The 19722-nt window shown below is 43.5% G+C and overlaps 1 protein-coding gene across 1 annotated transcript in view; it reads right to left on the bottom strand.

Annotated features, from left to right (window-relative positions):
- Window positions 1-19722, bottom strand: part of LOC124716912 (putative ATP-dependent RNA helicase DHX57) — a 232224-nt gene that overhangs the window by 109971 nt on the left and 102531 nt on the right. The window contains exons 12-13 of the mRNA XM_047243480.1: window positions 11495-11628; window positions 8854-9093 (exon numbers count right to left, since the gene is read on the bottom strand). Coding sequence (XP_047099436.1) covers window positions 8854-9093; window positions 11495-11628 — 374 coding nt within the window. The remainder of the gene's footprint in view (window positions 1-8853; window positions 9094-11494; window positions 11629-19722) is intronic.

Below are 19722 nucleotides of genomic sequence, written 5' to 3' on the forward strand. Positions count from 1 at the left end.
TGTGTTATTAAACGACAGTATATTTTCCCTCGGAACAGTAAAACTATCAATCCTTTGCATGGTTATGTTTATATACACAGGCGTAGAATTTCCCACCACTTCAGAAAATGAAAATCAGGGAAGAAAACTCCTTTTGGAAAGATTTTTGATGTGCAGCAACATGTATGCAGCATATTTTCGTATTACGAAAGTATAAATTCGAATTCCACCAAACACCGCATGTTACTTTCCGAACCATTGTAATTGAGATTGCGATGCGCTTTTGTAAGCCAGTCATAGCTCATGTCACATGATCCCGCCAGCCAATGACAGCAGATATTCAGACCACAGGACACGTGATGTACTCAGCTAATAGCAACATCACCGTTAAGCAGCGCTGAATCACAAACAGGAAAAGTTAATGTTTTAATACACATAGTGTTGCTACAAGAAAAGCAAAGCTTTCACATATAATATTGGTCTCTAAGGTTAATAAGCTGCAAGAGAAGCAAAACTTTCACATATATTGTTGATATTTTTTGCACGTGATACATTTTAAGATGTTGTTGTTGTTGTGGTCTTCAACATCTTAAAATGTAACACATTTTAAGATATATCACACAAATGTGGCAGTAAAATTTTTAGCAGAGTCCAGTAAATTGTGCTCAAAGCTCTCCACAAATAAATTAGCTACCACAGAGGAGAGAAAGCTTCCCATAGCACTACATCAATCTGCTCATAATAACGACTTGAATGTCTGATCTTCTGAGCTCCAAATACTTCTAAATGGCTCATCATCAAATGCTCTGTGATTTAAGAAATTCGAAATTCATCGTACATTCTCGCACATAGTTCAACTTGGATAAAAGGAAATTTACTTTGAACATAAAGCTTTCCAAACCACCATTCACAATATTTCCCCACGACCTGTTAGAAATAGGTTCATTTCAGTAGTCATCAGAGAGCGCCAGATAACAGGCACCACCGCGCTTTGGCAGTTGCTATGACGCAGGAAGCCTAATGTTTGTACATGTAAAACTTTAAAAGATCTTACATTATGTCATAAAAGAAAACAGACATCAGAGGATACTCCAAGAATATTGGAATTTCGTGAAGCATACTAAAATGGTACATTTAAAGTGCATACTTAAATAGCACATTCGTATGTCCAGATTCCCAATGAAGGACGCCTCGACCTGATATTAAGCTTTTCAGTGTGTGTGTGTGTGTGTGTGGGGGGGGGGGGGGGGGGGGGGGCTTTGTGAAACATGCATCTAGCTGCTTGCTGCGACTGCTTACATAGCCAACAGCCCCATTTCTGGCTACAGAAATGGGAGAAGGTACTACTCACATGCCACTCAATTGCGCATGAACCCCGCTCATAACTGCTGAAATGAATCTAATGAAACAGTTGTGACGTCACGCTCATCGGAGGCAATTTGTTGTTATGAAGCATTGCACAGTCTTCCTAAAGGTTCAAAAATGGTTTAAATGGCTCTGAGCACTGTGGGACTTAACTTCTGAGGTCATCTGTCCCCTAGAACTTAGAGCTACTTAAACCTAACTAACCTAAGGACATCATACACATCCATGCCCGATGCAGGATTTGAACCTGACACCGTAGCTGTCGCACAGTTCCAGACTTTAGCGCCTACAACTGCTCGGCCACTCTGGCGGGCTCTTCCTAAAGCCTTTGATACATTTTGCTGTTGGCAAACGCATGCATGAGCACAGTGTTTTGCAGATGTATGTGGCACATCTCCTCTGCAATTTATGTTGTTTTTTTTTCCTCGTTCACGTTTTATTGTTGCAGTATTATTCTGCAGTAGCAAGTTACAGTAATATCCTTTGTTAGAGTATCGATTCTTACCAGTCAAAATTACAAAAATTTAGCTAAAAACTAAAACAATGAAAAATTCCCGGAATTCTACAAAATTCCCGGGCTTTTCCCAGATCTCCCGGTTGTCCGGGATCGTATACACCCTGTACATCTGTACTCCACAAGCCCCCTTATAGTTTGTACTTCTGCTACGACTATCATTTCCACCGCTTCCCTGTCCCGTCTGTGAATAGCACACACCACTACCACTAAGTGTCCATCTCAGTTCCAGTTTCTCTGATTTATCGGCTGTGGTCATTTCACGAGGTATCTGTGGTAGGACACTACCGAACAACAAAAGTGAAGCACGAAAAAGGAGAGGAGGAAATTAGATGAAACTTCATGGGTTGACAGTGTATGTGATATGGTTTCAACAATTACAAAATCGAATCAAATTTACAAATAACTGAGAAGTATATTTCACTATGATGTTGCACCCTCTCTGGCACGGATGCAGGCACTGATTCGATTGAGACAGGAGAGACAGAGCTGCCGCATCCTCTCCTGAGGCAAACCATCCCACAACTGTTGTTACTGGTCTTTAGAAACTGGCACTGGAACAGAATTAATATCCAACCTGGTCCCACACATTCTGAAAATCTTGCTGCCAATGTGAGTGCCTCTGTGCCAGGCAGACAGTTCACAGAGCCACATACAACTTGTGGACAGGTGTTGTCATGCTGAAAAATATCACCACTACACCATCAAGTGGGAAGTAACACATTAGGATGACAGATGCCTTTGATTAATCAAGATGCCAGAGGTAACACTGCTGTGCCTCTACAGAGCATTGGAAAAATGGCACCTCTCCTCAGGCTGCCATCATATTCACCAACAATGGTTGCCGCTGATGACGGTTATCTGTGGTAGTGCTGAACTGCGATTCATTCTGAACGCAATATGACACCAATCCCCAGCAGTCCATGCTTCCTGGTCAGAGTATCATTCCAAGCACAGCCAGTCGTGTAGTAGTGTTAATGTCAACCTGTGTGAGGGGCAGTAATTTCTTAGTTTAGCAGCTGCTACTCTCCAACTAATAAGACGCAACGACACAGAATGTAGCATGGAGCCTTTTACTTGTTGTCGGATGACAGGTGCAGATGGGGAGGGGTTACAATGTACCTGGTGCACAACACGGTGATCCCCCTCCCCCTCCCCTTGTGGTGATCTATCATCGCACCTGGAACCTTGAAGAAGAGTAGGCCTGCCCTCATGTGACTATGCTGTCCAACATAAAGTCACTGTCACACAAATGCCCCACAGATCTGGATATATTGCACAATTCAACCAACTGTCCAAATGGAGACATTAAACTCTGCCAGGTGCTGATAACACTATCTCAAACAAGTACTTGGCATCTCCGTCTCCTTCACACTGATGACTCATCTGACACTGTTCATGTTCCGTGAGTATTCTACCACACCTGGTGACACCATTAAATATGATCAACAATAATGACTCTGGTCGCCTTGCTAGCTGTCGTGGGGAATTGTAACTCTCATCATTTACTAGCCACCAATAGCGTGTATGTGTACAAAGTTATATTGACACCTGACAACGTCTTCTCAGTGCTTCCTTTTGACAGGCAGTACATATAGTCGAACTGTTCTTCAAATGTTCACTCTGAAATTTCAACAGTAAAACTGTACAAACTGTCCATGATGCTCAACACTTGTCTTTTAGCTTTTGCCACCAGAATTTGTTGAGCATCTCTGTAATGCTCTCACACTTACTAAACAATGCCATAATGTAATGAACAGTGCCGCTCTTCGTTAGGCTCTCTCTCTCTTTCTCTCTCTGCACCCCCCCCCCCCCCCTTTTTTATTAACCTAACTGGGCCCATGTTCCAGATCAACGAGTAATATTCATTAACTGGTTAAATGAGTGTTCTGCAAGTAATTTCTTTTGTCGGTGAATTACATTTCATCAACATTTTTCTAATGAACTTTAGCCAGGTATTTACTATACCTATAATTATTTTTATATGGTCATTCCATTTTAGATCACTCTCGACAGTTAGTCCTTGGTATATTGTGGGTGCTACTGTCTCCAGACGTTTATCACGTATAGTACAATCCTTCATCCATCTATATGCAGTTTATAGGTGTTCAGGGTCAACTGCTGGTCCATACACCAGCTGTTGATCCTCTCCACATCTTCCTTCGTTTTGCTAAAGTCTTCCAGTGTTGCAACACTGCTACAAATACCATCATCTGCAAACATTTTTACAGATTCTTTGGCGTGATCCACAAGATCACTTACATATGGGTCACTGAGAGTCTTAAGGGCCCAAAGCACACATACAAAGGTTCAAGAAAAACATATATCTCTGGCGATCAAATTTAAAGGCAAGCCACTAATCTCCTAGGTTTAACTTGTATTTAACAAAGTCCCAACATACTATATTACCTATTAAACAAATCATGCATCCAGTTTGTATTATGAAATTTTAATTAATATTCAGGATTGTTATTATTAATGTTTATCCACAAAATTTTGATATACAGGCTACGGCAAAAGTGTCGTTGACTGATATATAGTTTGTAAATAATCACACACAGACACTCTTATGACCTAATCCTATACATCATTGGTTGGTTGGTTTGTGGGATTAAAGGGACCAGACTGCAACGGTCAACGGTCCCTTGTTCCAAAACTTAAAAACTACCACACAGAGTAAAAAACGGATAATAGAGACAACAGACAACACAGGACAAGAAAAACTCAGACAAAGAACAGATATAACAAATGAAAATCAAACGGAGTGTGGCGGTGGCTGGCCGACCATAGAATAAAAAAGGAAAAGCCAACCACCAAGAACACATTAAAAACTCAGTTTAAAACCGTAGGCCAAAGGCAAGAATCAACACTAAACAATAAAATAAAACAAACACTCATATTAAATGATAAAAAAACCCTGCCTGAATAAAACGTAAAACTAAGTTAAAAGGGCAGGGAGCGTATCAGGCAGCGCAAATGTCTGCCTGACCACAGCTAAAAGGGGGCAGGCCAATAAAATGTGGGCCACTGTCAAAGCCGCCCCGCAGCGACAGAGGACGTTCCTCGCGACGCATTAAATAACAGTGCATCAGCCGAGTGCGGCCAATGTGGAGCCGACAAAAGGCAACTGAGTCCCTGCGGTTGGCTCGCATGGATGACCACCACACAGTCGTCGTCTCCTTAATGGCACGGAGTTTATTGGGCGTGATCCGATCGTGCCATTCAGTGTCCCAAAGCGCAAAAACTTTTCGGCGGAGGACTGCTCGCAAATCAGACTCTGGGAGGCCAATGTCCATAGATTGTTTACTGATGGCCTCTTTCGCCAGGCGGTCAACATATTCATTGCCCGGGATACCGACATGACCGGGCGTCCACACAAAGACCACAGAGCGGCCGCAACGGGCAAGAGTATGCAGGGACTCCTGGATAGCCATCACCAGACGAGAACGAGGGAAACACTGGTCGAGAGCTCGTAAACCGCTCAGGGAATCGCTACAGATCACGAAGGACTCACCTGAGCAGGAGCAGATATACTCTAGGGTACGAAAGATGGCGACCAGCTCAGCAGTGTAAACGCTGCAGCCAGCCGGCAAGGATCGTTGTTCGTAATGGTCCCCTAGAGTTAGCGCATAACCAACACGACCACAAACCATCGAGCCGTCAGTGTAAACAATGCCAGAGCCCTGATACGTGGCCAGGATGGAATAAAAGCGGCGGCGGAAGGCCTCTGGAGGGACTGAGTCCTTCGGGCCATGTGCCAAGTCGAGCCGAAGGCAAGGGCGAGGAACACACCATGGGGGTGTATGCAAAGTGGCCCGAAAAGGAGGTGGAACAGTGGAAACCCTAAGCCCGGAGAGAAGCTCTTTGACGCGGACCGCGATCGTACAACCTGACCGGGGCCGAAGTTCTGGCAGATGGACGACCGATCGCGGGAACAGGAGACCAATATGTCATGGTTCTCACTATCATCATTTTCATTAAGCACACTCTGCAATGTGAGGTTAATGTTCACTTCAGTCATGAAATATAGTAGTCTCAGTGTTTCAAATTTGATCTAGTAGTTTTGTTTAGTCCTTGTGCTTCAAGATCGATATTTGACTCCCACATACGTATTTGGGCACTGGATTTTGCAAGGTATGTACAAATTGAGGAGAAATAACAATATGTGGTTTCTCTAATTGTGACTAAGACAACTGTGGCCTCCCACAGCTAATGAAGAATATGTTACTTAAAACAGCAGTTCTTGACAACCTGTTGAAAACTGCCTCATTGTAAAATGCATATTGTTACCTTGAAACATCTTTTGGTTTCATAGTGAGATTAGTAATACTCTTGTAGGTCCTGAAATCTTGTCAATTTTACAGATTGGAATGCTGAAAACCATGGAATGTGAGGTTAGGTGGGGCAGTCCTCCAAGAGCTTCCAGCTTTAATGGAGAAATGGGTGTCCATGTAGCCAGGGAGCATTCCTACAGCAATGAAAATTTGTTCTTTGGGCCCTTATGGGAGTGGATATCAGAGAAATTAGTGAGACACTTTTCCACAAATGTTATAGTATTTAAGAATAATTAGTGTGCTTTTTTTTTGTACAGTTATAGAGTGAGTAAAATTTTGAGTTGGAACTGTATTCTGGAATAGTGACTTTAGGTTGTAGATTCAATAAGAGAATGACATTTCACTAATATAGTGTTAAAGCTTCCAGTTTTTGTGTGTGTGTGTGTGTGTGTGTGTGTGTGTGTGTGTGTGTGTAGGGGAGGGGGGGGGGTATTACCAAGAGACAGCGTCATTTCTCAGAAACACACACACGCGCACACACGCACGCACACACGCACACACACACACACACACACACACACACACACACACACGCGCGCGCGCGCGCGCGCGCACACACACACACGCATACACACACACACACGCGCGCGCGCGCAGTGGGTGAAAGAAAAATGGAGGAAGGGAGGGAAAGTGAGAGGTGACAGGAAGGAAGGGTGACTGCTAGAGAGGGAGAGGCAGTACGGAGAAGTAGGAGAATAAGTTGAGGGTATGGAGGTGGGAGAGGGGTGAGTTGGGGTTAGGGTATTTGGGGGGGGGGGGGGGGCATTTGCAAGACACACTGGAGAAAGTAGCAGACAGAACAGAGTTAGTGTAGAATAACATATACATTGACTGTGCAAGAGTGGCATCAGTCTATTAATGTACACCAACCTTGTTCTCTCCACAGCAATCACCACTTCTCCACACTGTACAATATGGGGGAGAAATAATGACCTATTTTATTTTACTGCGGAGGTATACAGTTACACATTATCAGTGTGCACTGTTCAAAAGAACGCTTCATAACATTTTGTAAGATATTTCACTTTTATAAATAAAGTCCTTTAGGCAAACATACCTGTTGACAATACAATTTTTGGCACACTTCTGATAACCTCATGAAGAGTGTTGCTTGTTACAGCCCCAATTTTGGTGTGAATGTTGTTTTTTTGAGTTTTTGATAGTTGTTGGTCTGCTAGCATACACCTTGGGTTTCAAAAATCTCCACAGAAAAGAGTCACAAGCAGATAAACTGGATGAACAACATGGTCAGAACAGGAAAAGGGGCCCTCTGGAAACATTCTGCGTTAGTCTGTCGTGGACATTCTGGCTCTGTGGGTAGTTGTACCATCCTGTTGGAACCAAAATGTCTGTATATTGATACTTTTACGATGAATTTCCTGCATTATGAACTGTACCAACAAACAACTTATAAATCTGGTGTTATTATGGCAGTGCCACCTGAACCATTCTCAAAAATGTATGGGCCAATAACAGCCTGCGTAGACACACCACATCAAAGAGTAACTTTTGTGATAGAAAGTGGTCTTCTATGGATTTGTTGAGGACTGGTTGGCAGCCAGTATCCAAAGTTTCATTTGTTCACATAGTCTGATAATGAAAATTGCCACCATCAGACATTATGAAATTGTTGAGAGAATCTAGTCGAAAGCTGATTGTCTCCAGCAGCTGTGTACAGAACTTATGTCGTGATTGCCGATCTCTTGGGTAATAACTGTTGTATCACTTGAAGCGATGGACACGAATGTCCAGGTGCAACATCCATTGCACATTTCTGCCCAAGATGTTAAAGATTGTGGAAGTCAGTGAACCGATCAGGCTGAACTATGCTGAAAAGTAGCTGTTGCTATTGCAATGCTGTCCGGGGTGCAAATTGTTCACGGTATAATGGGTGACTATTTCTTAATGGGAGAGGCTGTTGCTCTGAACTGCTGAACCCTTCTCATACTTGCCTTCTGACACACACACACACACACACACACACACACACACACACACACACACGCCATCACATCTGAGAAAAGTAACAGTTGCAAACACGATATGTTTCTTTGACCAAGTACCCATACTAAGTGGTACCAGCAACAATCTACGAAGCCGTGTTCAACAATGGTGCACTATTTAAAACAGGTCATTTTTCCTGCCGCTCATCTACATGTGTGCACGAAGTAAACAATGTGTGTGGATCACAATTTCTCATGATGGGGTACATTATTGCAAACGTGAAACAAAACTTGAGATATGCACAATTTGCATTATTAGGACAGTTAAAGCTCCAAATTAAGGGCACTCTAAATAATTCAAGAGGTAATAATGTACCATAACAGTATTTTTTCAAATATTTAGAACTGGTTGCATTATTAGGACAGTTAAAGCTCCAAATTAAGGGCACTCTAAATAATTCAAGAGGTAATAATGTACCATAACAGTATTTTTTCAAATATTTAGAACTGGTTGCAGGTATGTAAAAAGAATGTTAAAGTCTAATATCAAGAAGATACAGGGTGCTGCTGGTACAGTTATCAATGGTAGATATTCTAGTGTCCAAGGTGACTTGCAAGACAGGAAGTGCAAATTAAATACCCAAATTTAAATCACATACCAAAAAAGGGAAAATTCTTTTTAGTTCAATGAGAGAACAACAAACAACACAATAATTACCATTGTAGCGGTGATATAACTGTTGCACTGTCAGGTGGTCATCGCGGGTTGCTGGATTTGCTATGACTACAGCAGATGTTGCAATATCTGCTACTGCCAGTTGCAGACCCAGTTCTTCGATATCCATTGCAGCACGCTTTTTTCCAGTTTTGCGTGCGTACTGGGAATCTTCTTCTAGAGCATATTTTGTGACCTCTATCACATCCTCCAGGAAGAACTCCTCAACAGGGAACGTGCGACCTTTATGACACAGAGAAAAGGAAACAACGGTACAACAATTTTTTCCTCCCATTAGATACATACTGAAACTTTTATATCTGTAGACAATGCTCAAGTCTGTAAATGTCTTGGTCTAAACTACTTACCTATTTGAGCCCCTTTTGTAGCAGTAATGGTACCGGTATGTAACGGTATGATGTATTGTAGCAGCACATTAGAAGTGTTTCAACTGAACTGATTCTGGATTATTTCTCTTCCCCATGTCCTTGACATTAATTCTACCAAGATTGGTACTCATACAGTAATTAATTTCCATGATACAATGTGCTTAATTGGGAAAGTTTAATTATAACCACCCAGTAGTTCTACTACACCTGAATTTGTGGGATCATATATTGCTTTCTCTAGATAGAATCTTTTACAGAAGCCAAACTGGGCAGTTAGTATGAATTTCCCAAAACAATGGTTCAGTATTCTACTACAAAGTTAGCTACCTTCTTGAAAATATTTGTGAACACAGGTAGTATTTACGTGGCATCACATTTCAGAACTTTCCTTGAATACCATCAGAGCCACAAGAGATACTGTTTTGCAGTGACCCATAGGTTTTTGTGATGTCTTTAACAGATGAGTTGGCAGAAGATATCTGATGGTGGAGAATGCAATGTCTGAGCAAGAAACCCCATGGACCTACTTTTGATGGTTCATTTTTTGTCCCTGTGTTTTCAGTTCATGTTGGGTGCTGCAAAGAGTAGATTTGTTTCATGCTTAATGATGTTCCAAATTGCCTTGTCTTTTTGCCTGTAATTTTTTTTTCTTTTGATCAAGATTTTTGCTTTATTGATAATACAGTGCAGAATTTTGCAATGTTTCTTGAAGCGCACCTTAAAGTCTTGACCGATGTTAATTCTCATGATTAACTAAAGCTCCCTCTTTTTCAGATACAATACTTTGATCCTAGATATGTCACCTATTCTTTCTCAGCTTCCACACTAACTGTCCTTGCCCCATCTTTAGGTAAACTGTATTTATAATTTCTGCTGTCCAAGGTAAACTTCTCACCACTCATCATTCTGTAAATTCTCTTTAGTGTTATTAAGTCAGAATATGATTCTGTACAGCTGTACTTTTACCTTTTTTGCCAAAATTGATTGATGATAATACTTTATTGCTGGCATTTGGTCACCATGGACAGACAAATGAGTATTACTAGTAAGATGTAAAATCACCATATATAAAGACTCCACTTGTTTCAAAGTCTTACTAGTACATTTTCTACTTACCTGATGAAATTTAAACCATTTCATATTGGGAAACTGTACACTGTCTGAAACGCTATTTTGTATGTTTTGAGGTCTATTAAGGAAGCGCAACACACAAAGAGCAGTATGGTTAATACTTTAGTTCGTCAAGAGCCTAGGAGCAGATGGTACCTATGTGTTGAGGGTATTCAGAAGTTTCAAAAGCAATTTGTTCATTTATTTATACTCGTATATAATATTTAGTGGTAAATCGAGTATTTTTCAAAAATCTTTGAACTTGGAGGCTGTTTGTTTTGTAGATACTATAAAGCCTGTCTCATTTTGCATAACTCTGTGCATGGCAGAGGCAGCTTTGAAGCATAAGATAAAGTACCAATAATGAGTTCAGGCAACTCGGCAGGAACATGGTAAAATTTCAGCAATAATATGAGGGGAATAATTATGGAATATTTTTTAATGTAACTGGTTCTGTAAACTGGCAGCTTTATAAAAAAAAATTCTGGAAATATTGTTATTGCTCCTCTAATGAACACTTTTTGAATACAGTACAAGAAAACTTCTTTAAGTAACTTACTCACAACAATCATTTTTTTGTCACTTAAGTTTTGAAATTATCCACAAAGATCTCTGAATAAATGACTGATACATTTTTGTACGAGTCCTGTCCTTATAATTTTCTAGAGTTTTGCTCCATTGCATATTTTTTCACTAAAGAAATTAATCGGTCTATCCCCCAATCAAGCGTAGGCTTAAAAAATAGGGGGGTGGGGGGCAAATAACCTTAGAACCGATTAAGTGGTGTACATGATGCTGTTGTCTTGGAATGTGGCACTATATGCCGGAAAGGTGTGAGTGTGCCAACGTATACTATGCCGCCACCACCACTTCCTCCATCAGCTTGCTAATGGCACAGCAGCCATCAACTGCAGTGCGAGTCCTTGGCAGCTCCATCGCTTCCATGTGCCATTTGGACGGCAATGGCTAATGTCACTTAGATGTGAAAGTTGCCATATGGCTCTCATGTCACGGTACTGTACACGGTGCCATAAAGTTGCTTGCTGGACACGTGTGAAATGGGCCTTATTTGTATATGATAAGAGTACAGCGGGCAACAGAAATTTAAATTAAAATCACATCCACTAAAATGCTGATGAACTAACCTGGTATTTCTACTGTAGGAACTTTGTCAAAATACTGAGAAAACAGCTCAGCATTCATGGTGGCACTCATCAAGATGACCCTCAGGTCAGGCCGTACTGGAAGCAGGTCTCGCAGAATCAGCAGCAGGAAATCACTGCAAAGAGAATGTTCGTATTATGGTAGACTGAAGGATGCACTTTGTAGAAACTCTGTACTAGCTGCACACTTTAACATGATCCTTTCCTGATTGGCAAAAATTGAATGACTTCGGGTTGCTGCGGAATGTTTACACTTATTGCCAACCTTAGCTACATAAAAATTTTTTGTGCAGTAGCAATACAAATCATCAGTCCCTTCATTTGTTAAATGGAAAACCAGGAGTGGTAGCCTAGGAAAGGAGGCGAAAGACAAACCCTGGAAAGCCTAAGTGTAACTAACTCAATAAAAAACAGAGATAAAAGCCCATAAAAAAGACAGCACAGACAAGTTGTTAAAATAACAGCAATATAAGGTATTAAAACAAAGAAGTGAAAAATAATAAAGAGAGTAAAAAGGTGGAACATGTAGCAGTCAGGCTAGCCCATCGAGTAAGGCTGCCAAGCGACCCCTGGGAGAGCTGGGAGAGGGGTGTGGGGGACGGTGTACCCTCAGGGATGGATATAAATCACCTTCGCAGACAAAACTTAACACCAGGGCAGCCGCTTTCACGTTGTCTGCTAGCACCAGAGGTAGCGTGTCAGGTAGATTAAGACGACGTCTCAAAGCAGTCAATTATCATATACTTGTTCCAATTTCTCATAACATCGAATTAAGGCCGCTGACAGATCATATAGAGCACTATATACCATACTCAAAAGTAAGAACATAAGTAGGAAACTAAAGCTGCTACTGTACCAAACAATGATCAAACCAGTTCTTATGTATGGCAGCAAGGCATGGGTACTGACAGAGGCTCCGGAGAAGAAACCAAAGGAAAGTGCTGAGGAAGATTTTTGGTCCTTTAAAAGAAGTTGAGATATGGAGAATTAGGACTAATGAAGAAATAAGGGCTCTGTACAAAGAACCTGATTTGGTAACCTCAATCAAAATGGGAAGGCTATGATGGTTAGGACTTGTACAGCGTTTGACAGAAGAAAGGCTCCCGAAGAAGATGATGATGGAACATCCTGGTGGTAGAAGAAGGCGTGTGAGATGGCTGGAAGATGTGGAAGCCAACCTGAGAGCAGTGGAAGTGAGGAAGTGGCGCAGGTGTGCTGAAGACTGAGATGATTGGGAATCTGTGATTGAGGAGGCCAAGGTCCTGAGAGGAGCGTAGTGTCATGGAGTCAGTCAGCCAGTCAAAGCAGCCAGATTAGGGCAGTCTATGAGTAAGTGGGCTACCATCAGGCGGGCTCCACATCAGCATTGAGGGCAATTCTCATATTGGAGAATGTGCCCACGGGTCAGACAAGTGTGGCCAGTGCAGAATTGACAGAGGAGGGTGGATTCCATGGGAGAAGCATGCAGTGAAGCCTGCGTCATGGTTGTCGTCTCCTTAATAGTTCTCAGTTTGTTTGGGGAGATCAGGGCAGACCATTCTGTGTTCCAGACTTCCAGCAACCGATGGCGTATAACTGACCGAAGGCCCGGTTCTGGGACCCCCATTTCCAGAATCGGCATTCTGGTGGCCAAGCTGGCCAAGCAGTCAGCTCATCCCAACACGACCAGGGCTCCAAACAAAAATAAATGGCTGTCCAGCTTGAGGGAGGTCAGAGACAAGATGCAGGATAGCCGTAACCAGTTGGTGAGGAAAGTAGCATAGGTCTAGCCCGAAGGCTGCTAAAGAAGTCACTACAGATTAGGATACTCTTGCCAGTGCAAGAACATACATGGCTAAGGGCTAGTTTAATGACCATCAATTCAGCAGTGACGACACGACAGCCATATGGCAGAGTGTGGAGTTCACTGCATCATGCACGTGTGTACGCAAAGCCTGTTCGTCGCCCATCTACTGTTGATCCATTGGTGAATACCCCTTCTTAACCTGGATACATCTCAAGAACAGCCAATAACAGGTGGCGAAAAATCGTGGGGTCAATGGAATCTTTTGGATCAAAGAACACTTCAAGACAAACCCAAGGTTGCGACACAAGCCATAGGGGCAGACGTGAGGTCTCCCTGACCAGTGGAGGAAGTTGCAGTTCTGAACAGAGACACTGTAGGTGTGTAGCAACTGTAAACCCAGTTCTGGGTCGCTGTTGTGGGAGGTGGAGATTCCTTCCAGGGAAAAAGGAAGGTAGTTGGGATGTTTAGGGAAGCTATGAATGCATATAGTGTACTTCAGCAGCTGTTGTTGGCACCTGATGGGTAGCCTTGTCTAGTAGGCTCTTCATAGGCCTAGTTATGAAGGCTCCTTTCACAAGTCGGACCCCGCAATGATGAATGAGGTCCAGTACCTGCAATGCAGAGGGTGATGCTGAACCATATGTAAGACTGTCATAATCAAGAGAGGACAGAATCAAGATGTAATAGAGCTGCAGAGGAGTAGAGCGTTCAGTAACCAGCTAGAGTTACTGAGGCAGCAAAGTGTATTGAGGTGTTGCCAGCACTTCTGCTCAAGTTGGCAAAAGTGGAGAAGCTATGTCAGCTGGGAATCACAGGTCAGACCCAAAAAGCAGGTCATCGCAACTACAAGAAGTAAGTGATTGTCTAGGTAAAGCTCTGGGTGTGGGTAGGCAGTACAGCAGCTACTGAAGTGCATGACACAAGTCTTGGTTGCTGAAAACCAAAATCCTTGGATGTGAGCACATGACTGCACCATTCATATGGTGTCCTGTAGATGCTCAGCAACACCCATAAGAGGAACAATAGTAAAACCAAAAATTATTGCATATAAGAAGGGCAATACCAAAGATCCCACAGCTGACGTTAAACCACTGATGGCCACCAGAAAGAGAGGGATGCTCATTACAGAGCCCTGTGGGATCCTGTTCTCTTGGATGTGGGGGGTACTGAGTGAAGCACCCATTTGGACCTGGAATATATGGTGTGACGAGGAGTTCTTGACACAAATTGGGAGTGGACCCCAGAGACCACACTCGTGTAATGTAGTAAGGATATGGTGATGCCATGTCATGTCATAAGCTTTCCATAGGCTAGGGGGGGTGGGGTGGGGGGGTGGGGGGGGGGGGTGGGGGAACAGCAATAAGGTCCTGACGACATACATAAGCTGTCTGGATGGTGGACTGCAGATGAACCTAATTAGACATCCGTTTGTGGAAATTGCAACACCAAGAAGGAAACACATGAGGTCAATCTATTTAATACCACAGGTTGGTACTTACAAGTAACAAATGATTAACTTTTCTTACAAGTAACAAATGATTAACTTTTCAAATCTGTACATGTCCTTTGAGTGCTACTATTCAGTATGTCGTGTGGCCACCATGTGTTGCAATTAGAGCTGCTATACACCGTGGTATTGAATCAATAAGGTTCTGAATACGTTCCTGAGGGATTTCCCTCCACGCAGTTTGTATCTGAGCCCACAAATCCGTGACACCAGTTACTGGAAGACAGTGACGCACCAGATGTCGACTAACCATATCCCAGACATGTTTGATGGGCGACATGTCTGACAAACGTGCAGGCCAGGGAAGCAATGGTACCAGTCACTCTTCGAAGAAGGCCTGTACAATCCTTGCAATATGTGGCCGGGCACTGTCCTGTTGAAATGTGGCCTGTGGAGGTGCCTGAAGCAGGTGGAGTACCTCAGGCTCCACAACCTCTGTTAGGTACTGGTTGCAGTTAAAAAGTGCCTGCAATACGTATGAGGCGAGATCAGTTGTTGTAACCAATGGCGCCCCAAACCATCACACCTGGTGTTTGTCCGCTATGCCGCTCCACAACGCAGCCCTCCAGGTTGCGCTCGCCATGTACCGCCGGACTCGTATGCAGCCATCACTGTAGGACACATTGAAGTGGCACTCATCCGAAAAGATTACATGTTGCCACCCAGCACCCCAGTGACTGTGTTCACGTGCCCATTGCAGTCAGAGGAGCAAGTGGTTTCTGGACAATGGAAGCCGACATAATGGTAAGCGTGCAAATAGTCCAACTTGCAGCAGACAGTGACGAATCGTCAATGCAGACAACTTCACAGCTGTCACAGTGCTCCAGCGACGAGCCGACACTGTGGATGATGCTGTACAGTCCGTAATGGCCATGCAGACAAGATGATGGTCATCCCCTGCTGTGGTCATGTTCCAAAGTCCAGTTCCCGCTCGACGCTGCTTACGACCTTCCTCTACTTACTGCTTCACACACGCATCACTGTCATAGCAGCACGACCTGGGCGAGCTGAAATGTCACGGTATGACAACCCCGTTTCCCAGGGACTAATCATTCTGCCCCATTTGAACTCGCACACATGCCGATTCGGCTCCCTTTGACGTCAATGAGCTGGCCACTATTCACGAACAGCTGAATGTGCTGATGGCTGTGATCAGCCGTCTTCAGGCTGCTGCCTCAGAGTATAGCAGCAGTGGGGAGTCTGGTGTGTTGCACAGTACACCCCAGGTGTTACATGCTTCCCCCACGGTCCCTGCTGTCGAGACATCTTTGTGGGAACTGGGCACCGTTGGGCCACCCTCTCCCCAAGGGGAGTAGCGGGTTCAACGACGTTCACGTCGCACGAGGTGGAGGGTCAATGTGAAGACTGGCCGTGTGTTGTCGCCCGCTCTGCCTGTGAAAGGACACGTGGCCGCTTCTTCAGCAAGGTCCGAGCACACACACAGGGGAAGGGGTTTATTAGTGATTGAGAACTCCAATGTTAGGTGGGTGATGGAGCCCCTTAGGGAAATAGTGGAAAGTTCAGGGAAGAAGGCCAGTGATCACTCTGTCTGCTAGCCGGGGGGTGTCATCCGAGATGTGGAGGAGGCCCTGCTGGTGGCGACAGAGAGCACTGGGTGCACCCGACTGCAAACAGTTGTTCATGTCGGCACCAATGACTCCTGCCATCTGGGTTCAGAGGTCATCCTCAGCTCATACAGGCGGTTGATGGAGTTGCTGAAGGCAGAAAGCCTCGCTCACAGGGTGGAATGTGAGCTAACTATTTGTTGTGTCGTTCCCAGAAACGATCGCTGTCCTCTGGTTTGGAGCCAAATGGAATGCTCAGATGATTCTACAGAGATCTGGGGTGCAAATTTCTTGATCTCCACTATCGGGTGGAGAAATCTAGGGTCCCCCTGAATAGGTCAGGTGTGCACTACATGCAGGAAGCGGCTACAAGGTTAGCAGAGTACATGTGGAGTGCACATACGGGTTTTTTAGGTTAGAGAATTCTCTCCCTAGGCCCAACAAGACGCCTCCTGAGACGCAACAAGGTAGCAGTAGGTAAAACGCAACAGGGAATGACAATATTAATGTGGTAATAGTAAATTGCAGGAGTGTCTATAGAAAGGTCCCAGAACTGCTCTCATTAATAAACGGTCACAATGCCCACATACTACTAGGGACGGAAAGTTGGCTGAAACCAGAGGTAAACAGTACTGAAATTCTAAACTCAGATTGGAATGTATACCACAGAGACAGGCTGGACAGTGAAGGGGGAGGTGTGTTTATAGCAATAGAAAGTGCAATAGTATCGAAGGAAATTGACGGAGATCCGAAATGTGAAGGTCACGGTTAAACCAGGCTCAAATATGGTAATCGGATGTCTCTAAAGTCCCCCTGGTTCAGCAACTGTTGTGGCACAACACCTAAAGGAAAATCTGGAAAATATTTCATGTAGATTTCCCAACCATGTTACAGTTTTGGATGGAGATTTTAATTTACCAGATATAGACTGCGAGGCTCAAATGTTTATAATGGGTGGCAGGGACAAAGAATCCAGTGAAATTGTTTTAAGTGCATTATATGAAAACTACTTTGAGCAGTTAAACAGAGAACCAACTCATGACGATAACATATTAGACCTTCTGGTGACAAACAACCCCGAACTACTTGAAACAGTTAATGCAGAACAGGGAATCGGCGATCATAAAGCAGTTACAGCATTGGTGATTTCAGCCGTAAATAGAAATATTAAAAAGGTGGGGAGTACTTGACGGCTCAACACAAAAGTTTTGTCTCAAGTACAGATAGTGTTGAGGATCAGTGGACAAAGTTCAAAACCATTGTACAATATGCATGAGATGGGTATGTACCAAGCAAGATTGTAAGAGATGGAAAAGAGCCACTGTGGTACAACAACCGAGTTAGAAAACTGCTACTGAAGCAAAGGGAACTTCACAGCAAACATAAACATAGCCAAAGCCTTGCATACAAACAAAAATTACACGAAGTGAAATGAGAAGTGCTATGCGAGAGGCGTGCAATGAATTCAAAAGTAAAGTTCTATGTACTGACTTGGCAGAAAATTCTAAGAAATTTTGGTCTTATGTCAAAACGGTAGGTGGATCAAAACAAAATGTCCAGACACACTGTGACCAAAATGGTACTGAACAGAGGATGACAGACTTTTTCCAAAGCTGTTTCACAGGGGAAGATTGCACTGTAGTTCCTTCTCTAGATTGTCGCACAGATGACAAAATGGTAGATATCGAAATAGACAACAGAGGGATAGAAAAACAATTAAAATCTCTCAAAAGAGGAAAGGCCTCTGGTCCATCAGTTCGAATTTACACAGAGTACGCGAAGGAACTTGCCCCTCTTCTTGCAGCGGTGTACCGTAGGTCTCTAGAAGAGCGTAGCATTCCAAATGATTGGGAAAGGGCACAGGTCATCCGCGTTTTCAAGAAGGGGCGTCGAACAGATGTGCAGAACTATAGACCTATATCTCTAAAGTCGATCAGTTGTAGTATTTTGGAACACGTATTATGTTCGAGTATAATGACTTTTCTGGAGACTAGAAATCTACTCTGTAGGAATCAGCATGGGTCTCAAAAAAGACGATCGTGTGAAACCCAGCTCGCGCTATTCGTCCACGAGACTCAAGAGGGCCATAGACACGGGTTCCCAGGTAGATGCCATGTTTCTCGACTTCCGCAAGGCATTTGATACAGTTGCTCACAGTCGTTTGATGGACAAAGTAAGAGCATATGGACGATCAGACCAACTGTGTGATTGGATTGAAGAGTTCCTAGATAACAGAACGCAGCATGTCATTCTCAATGGAGAGAAGTCTTCCGAAGTAAGAGTGATTTCATGTGTGCTGCAGGGGAGTGTCACAGGACCGTTGCTATTCACAATATACATAAATGACCTTGTGGATGACATCGGAAGTTCATGGAGGCTTTTTGTGGATGATGCTGTAGTATATCAAGAGGTTGTAACAATGGAAAATTGTACTGAAATGCAGGAGGATCTGCAACGAATTGATGCATGGTCCAGGGAAAGGCAATTGAATCTCAATGTAGACAAGTGTAATGTGCTGCGAATACATAGAAAGAAAGATCCTTTATCATTTAGCTACAATGTAGCAAGTCAGCAACTGGAAGCAGTTAATTCCATAAATTATCTGGGAGTAGGCTTTAGGAGTGATTTAAAATGGAGTGACCATATAAAATTAATTGCCAGTAAAGCACATGCCAGACTGAGAATCATTGGAAGAATCCTAAGGAAATGCAATCCGAAAACAAAGGAAGTAGGTTACAGTACACTTGTTCGCCAACTGCTTGAATACTGCTCACCAGTGAGGGATCTGTAACAGATAGGGTTGATAGAAGAGACAGAGAAGCTCCAACGGAGAGCAGCGCGCTTCGTTACACGATTATTTAGTAATCGCAAAAGCGTTACGGAGATGGCAGATAAACTCCAGTGAAAGACTTTGCAAGAGGATGCTCAGTAGCTCGGTACAGGCTTTTGTTGTAGTTTCAAGAACATACCTTCACCGAGGAGTCAAGTCGTATATTTTGCTCCCTCCTACGTATAACTCGCAAAGATACCATGAGGATAAAATCAAAGATTAGAGCCCACACAGTGGCATACCGACAATCTTTCTTTCAACGAACAATACGAGACTGGAATAGAAGGGAAAACCGACAGAGGTACTCGAGGTACCCTCCGCCACACACTGGCAGGTGCCTCACGGATTATGGATGTAACTGTAGATGTAGGTGTATACTGGCATTCACTGTATTGTTTCCACCTTGTGTGACAGCTCTGCACCAACTACAGTAGGCGCAACACCGACCCTGTCGGACCGACACGAGAGGGCTCTCTTCGGCCTATGTGTACCCCATCTCGCTACAAAACATATCACATATTG

Source organism: Schistocerca piceifrons, chromosome 9 (genome assembly GCF_021461385.2).
Source record: "Schistocerca piceifrons isolate TAMUIC-IGC-003096 chromosome 9, iqSchPice1.1, whole genome shotgun sequence".
NCBI lineage: Eukaryota > Metazoa > Arthropoda > Insecta > Orthoptera > Acrididae > Schistocerca > Schistocerca piceifrons.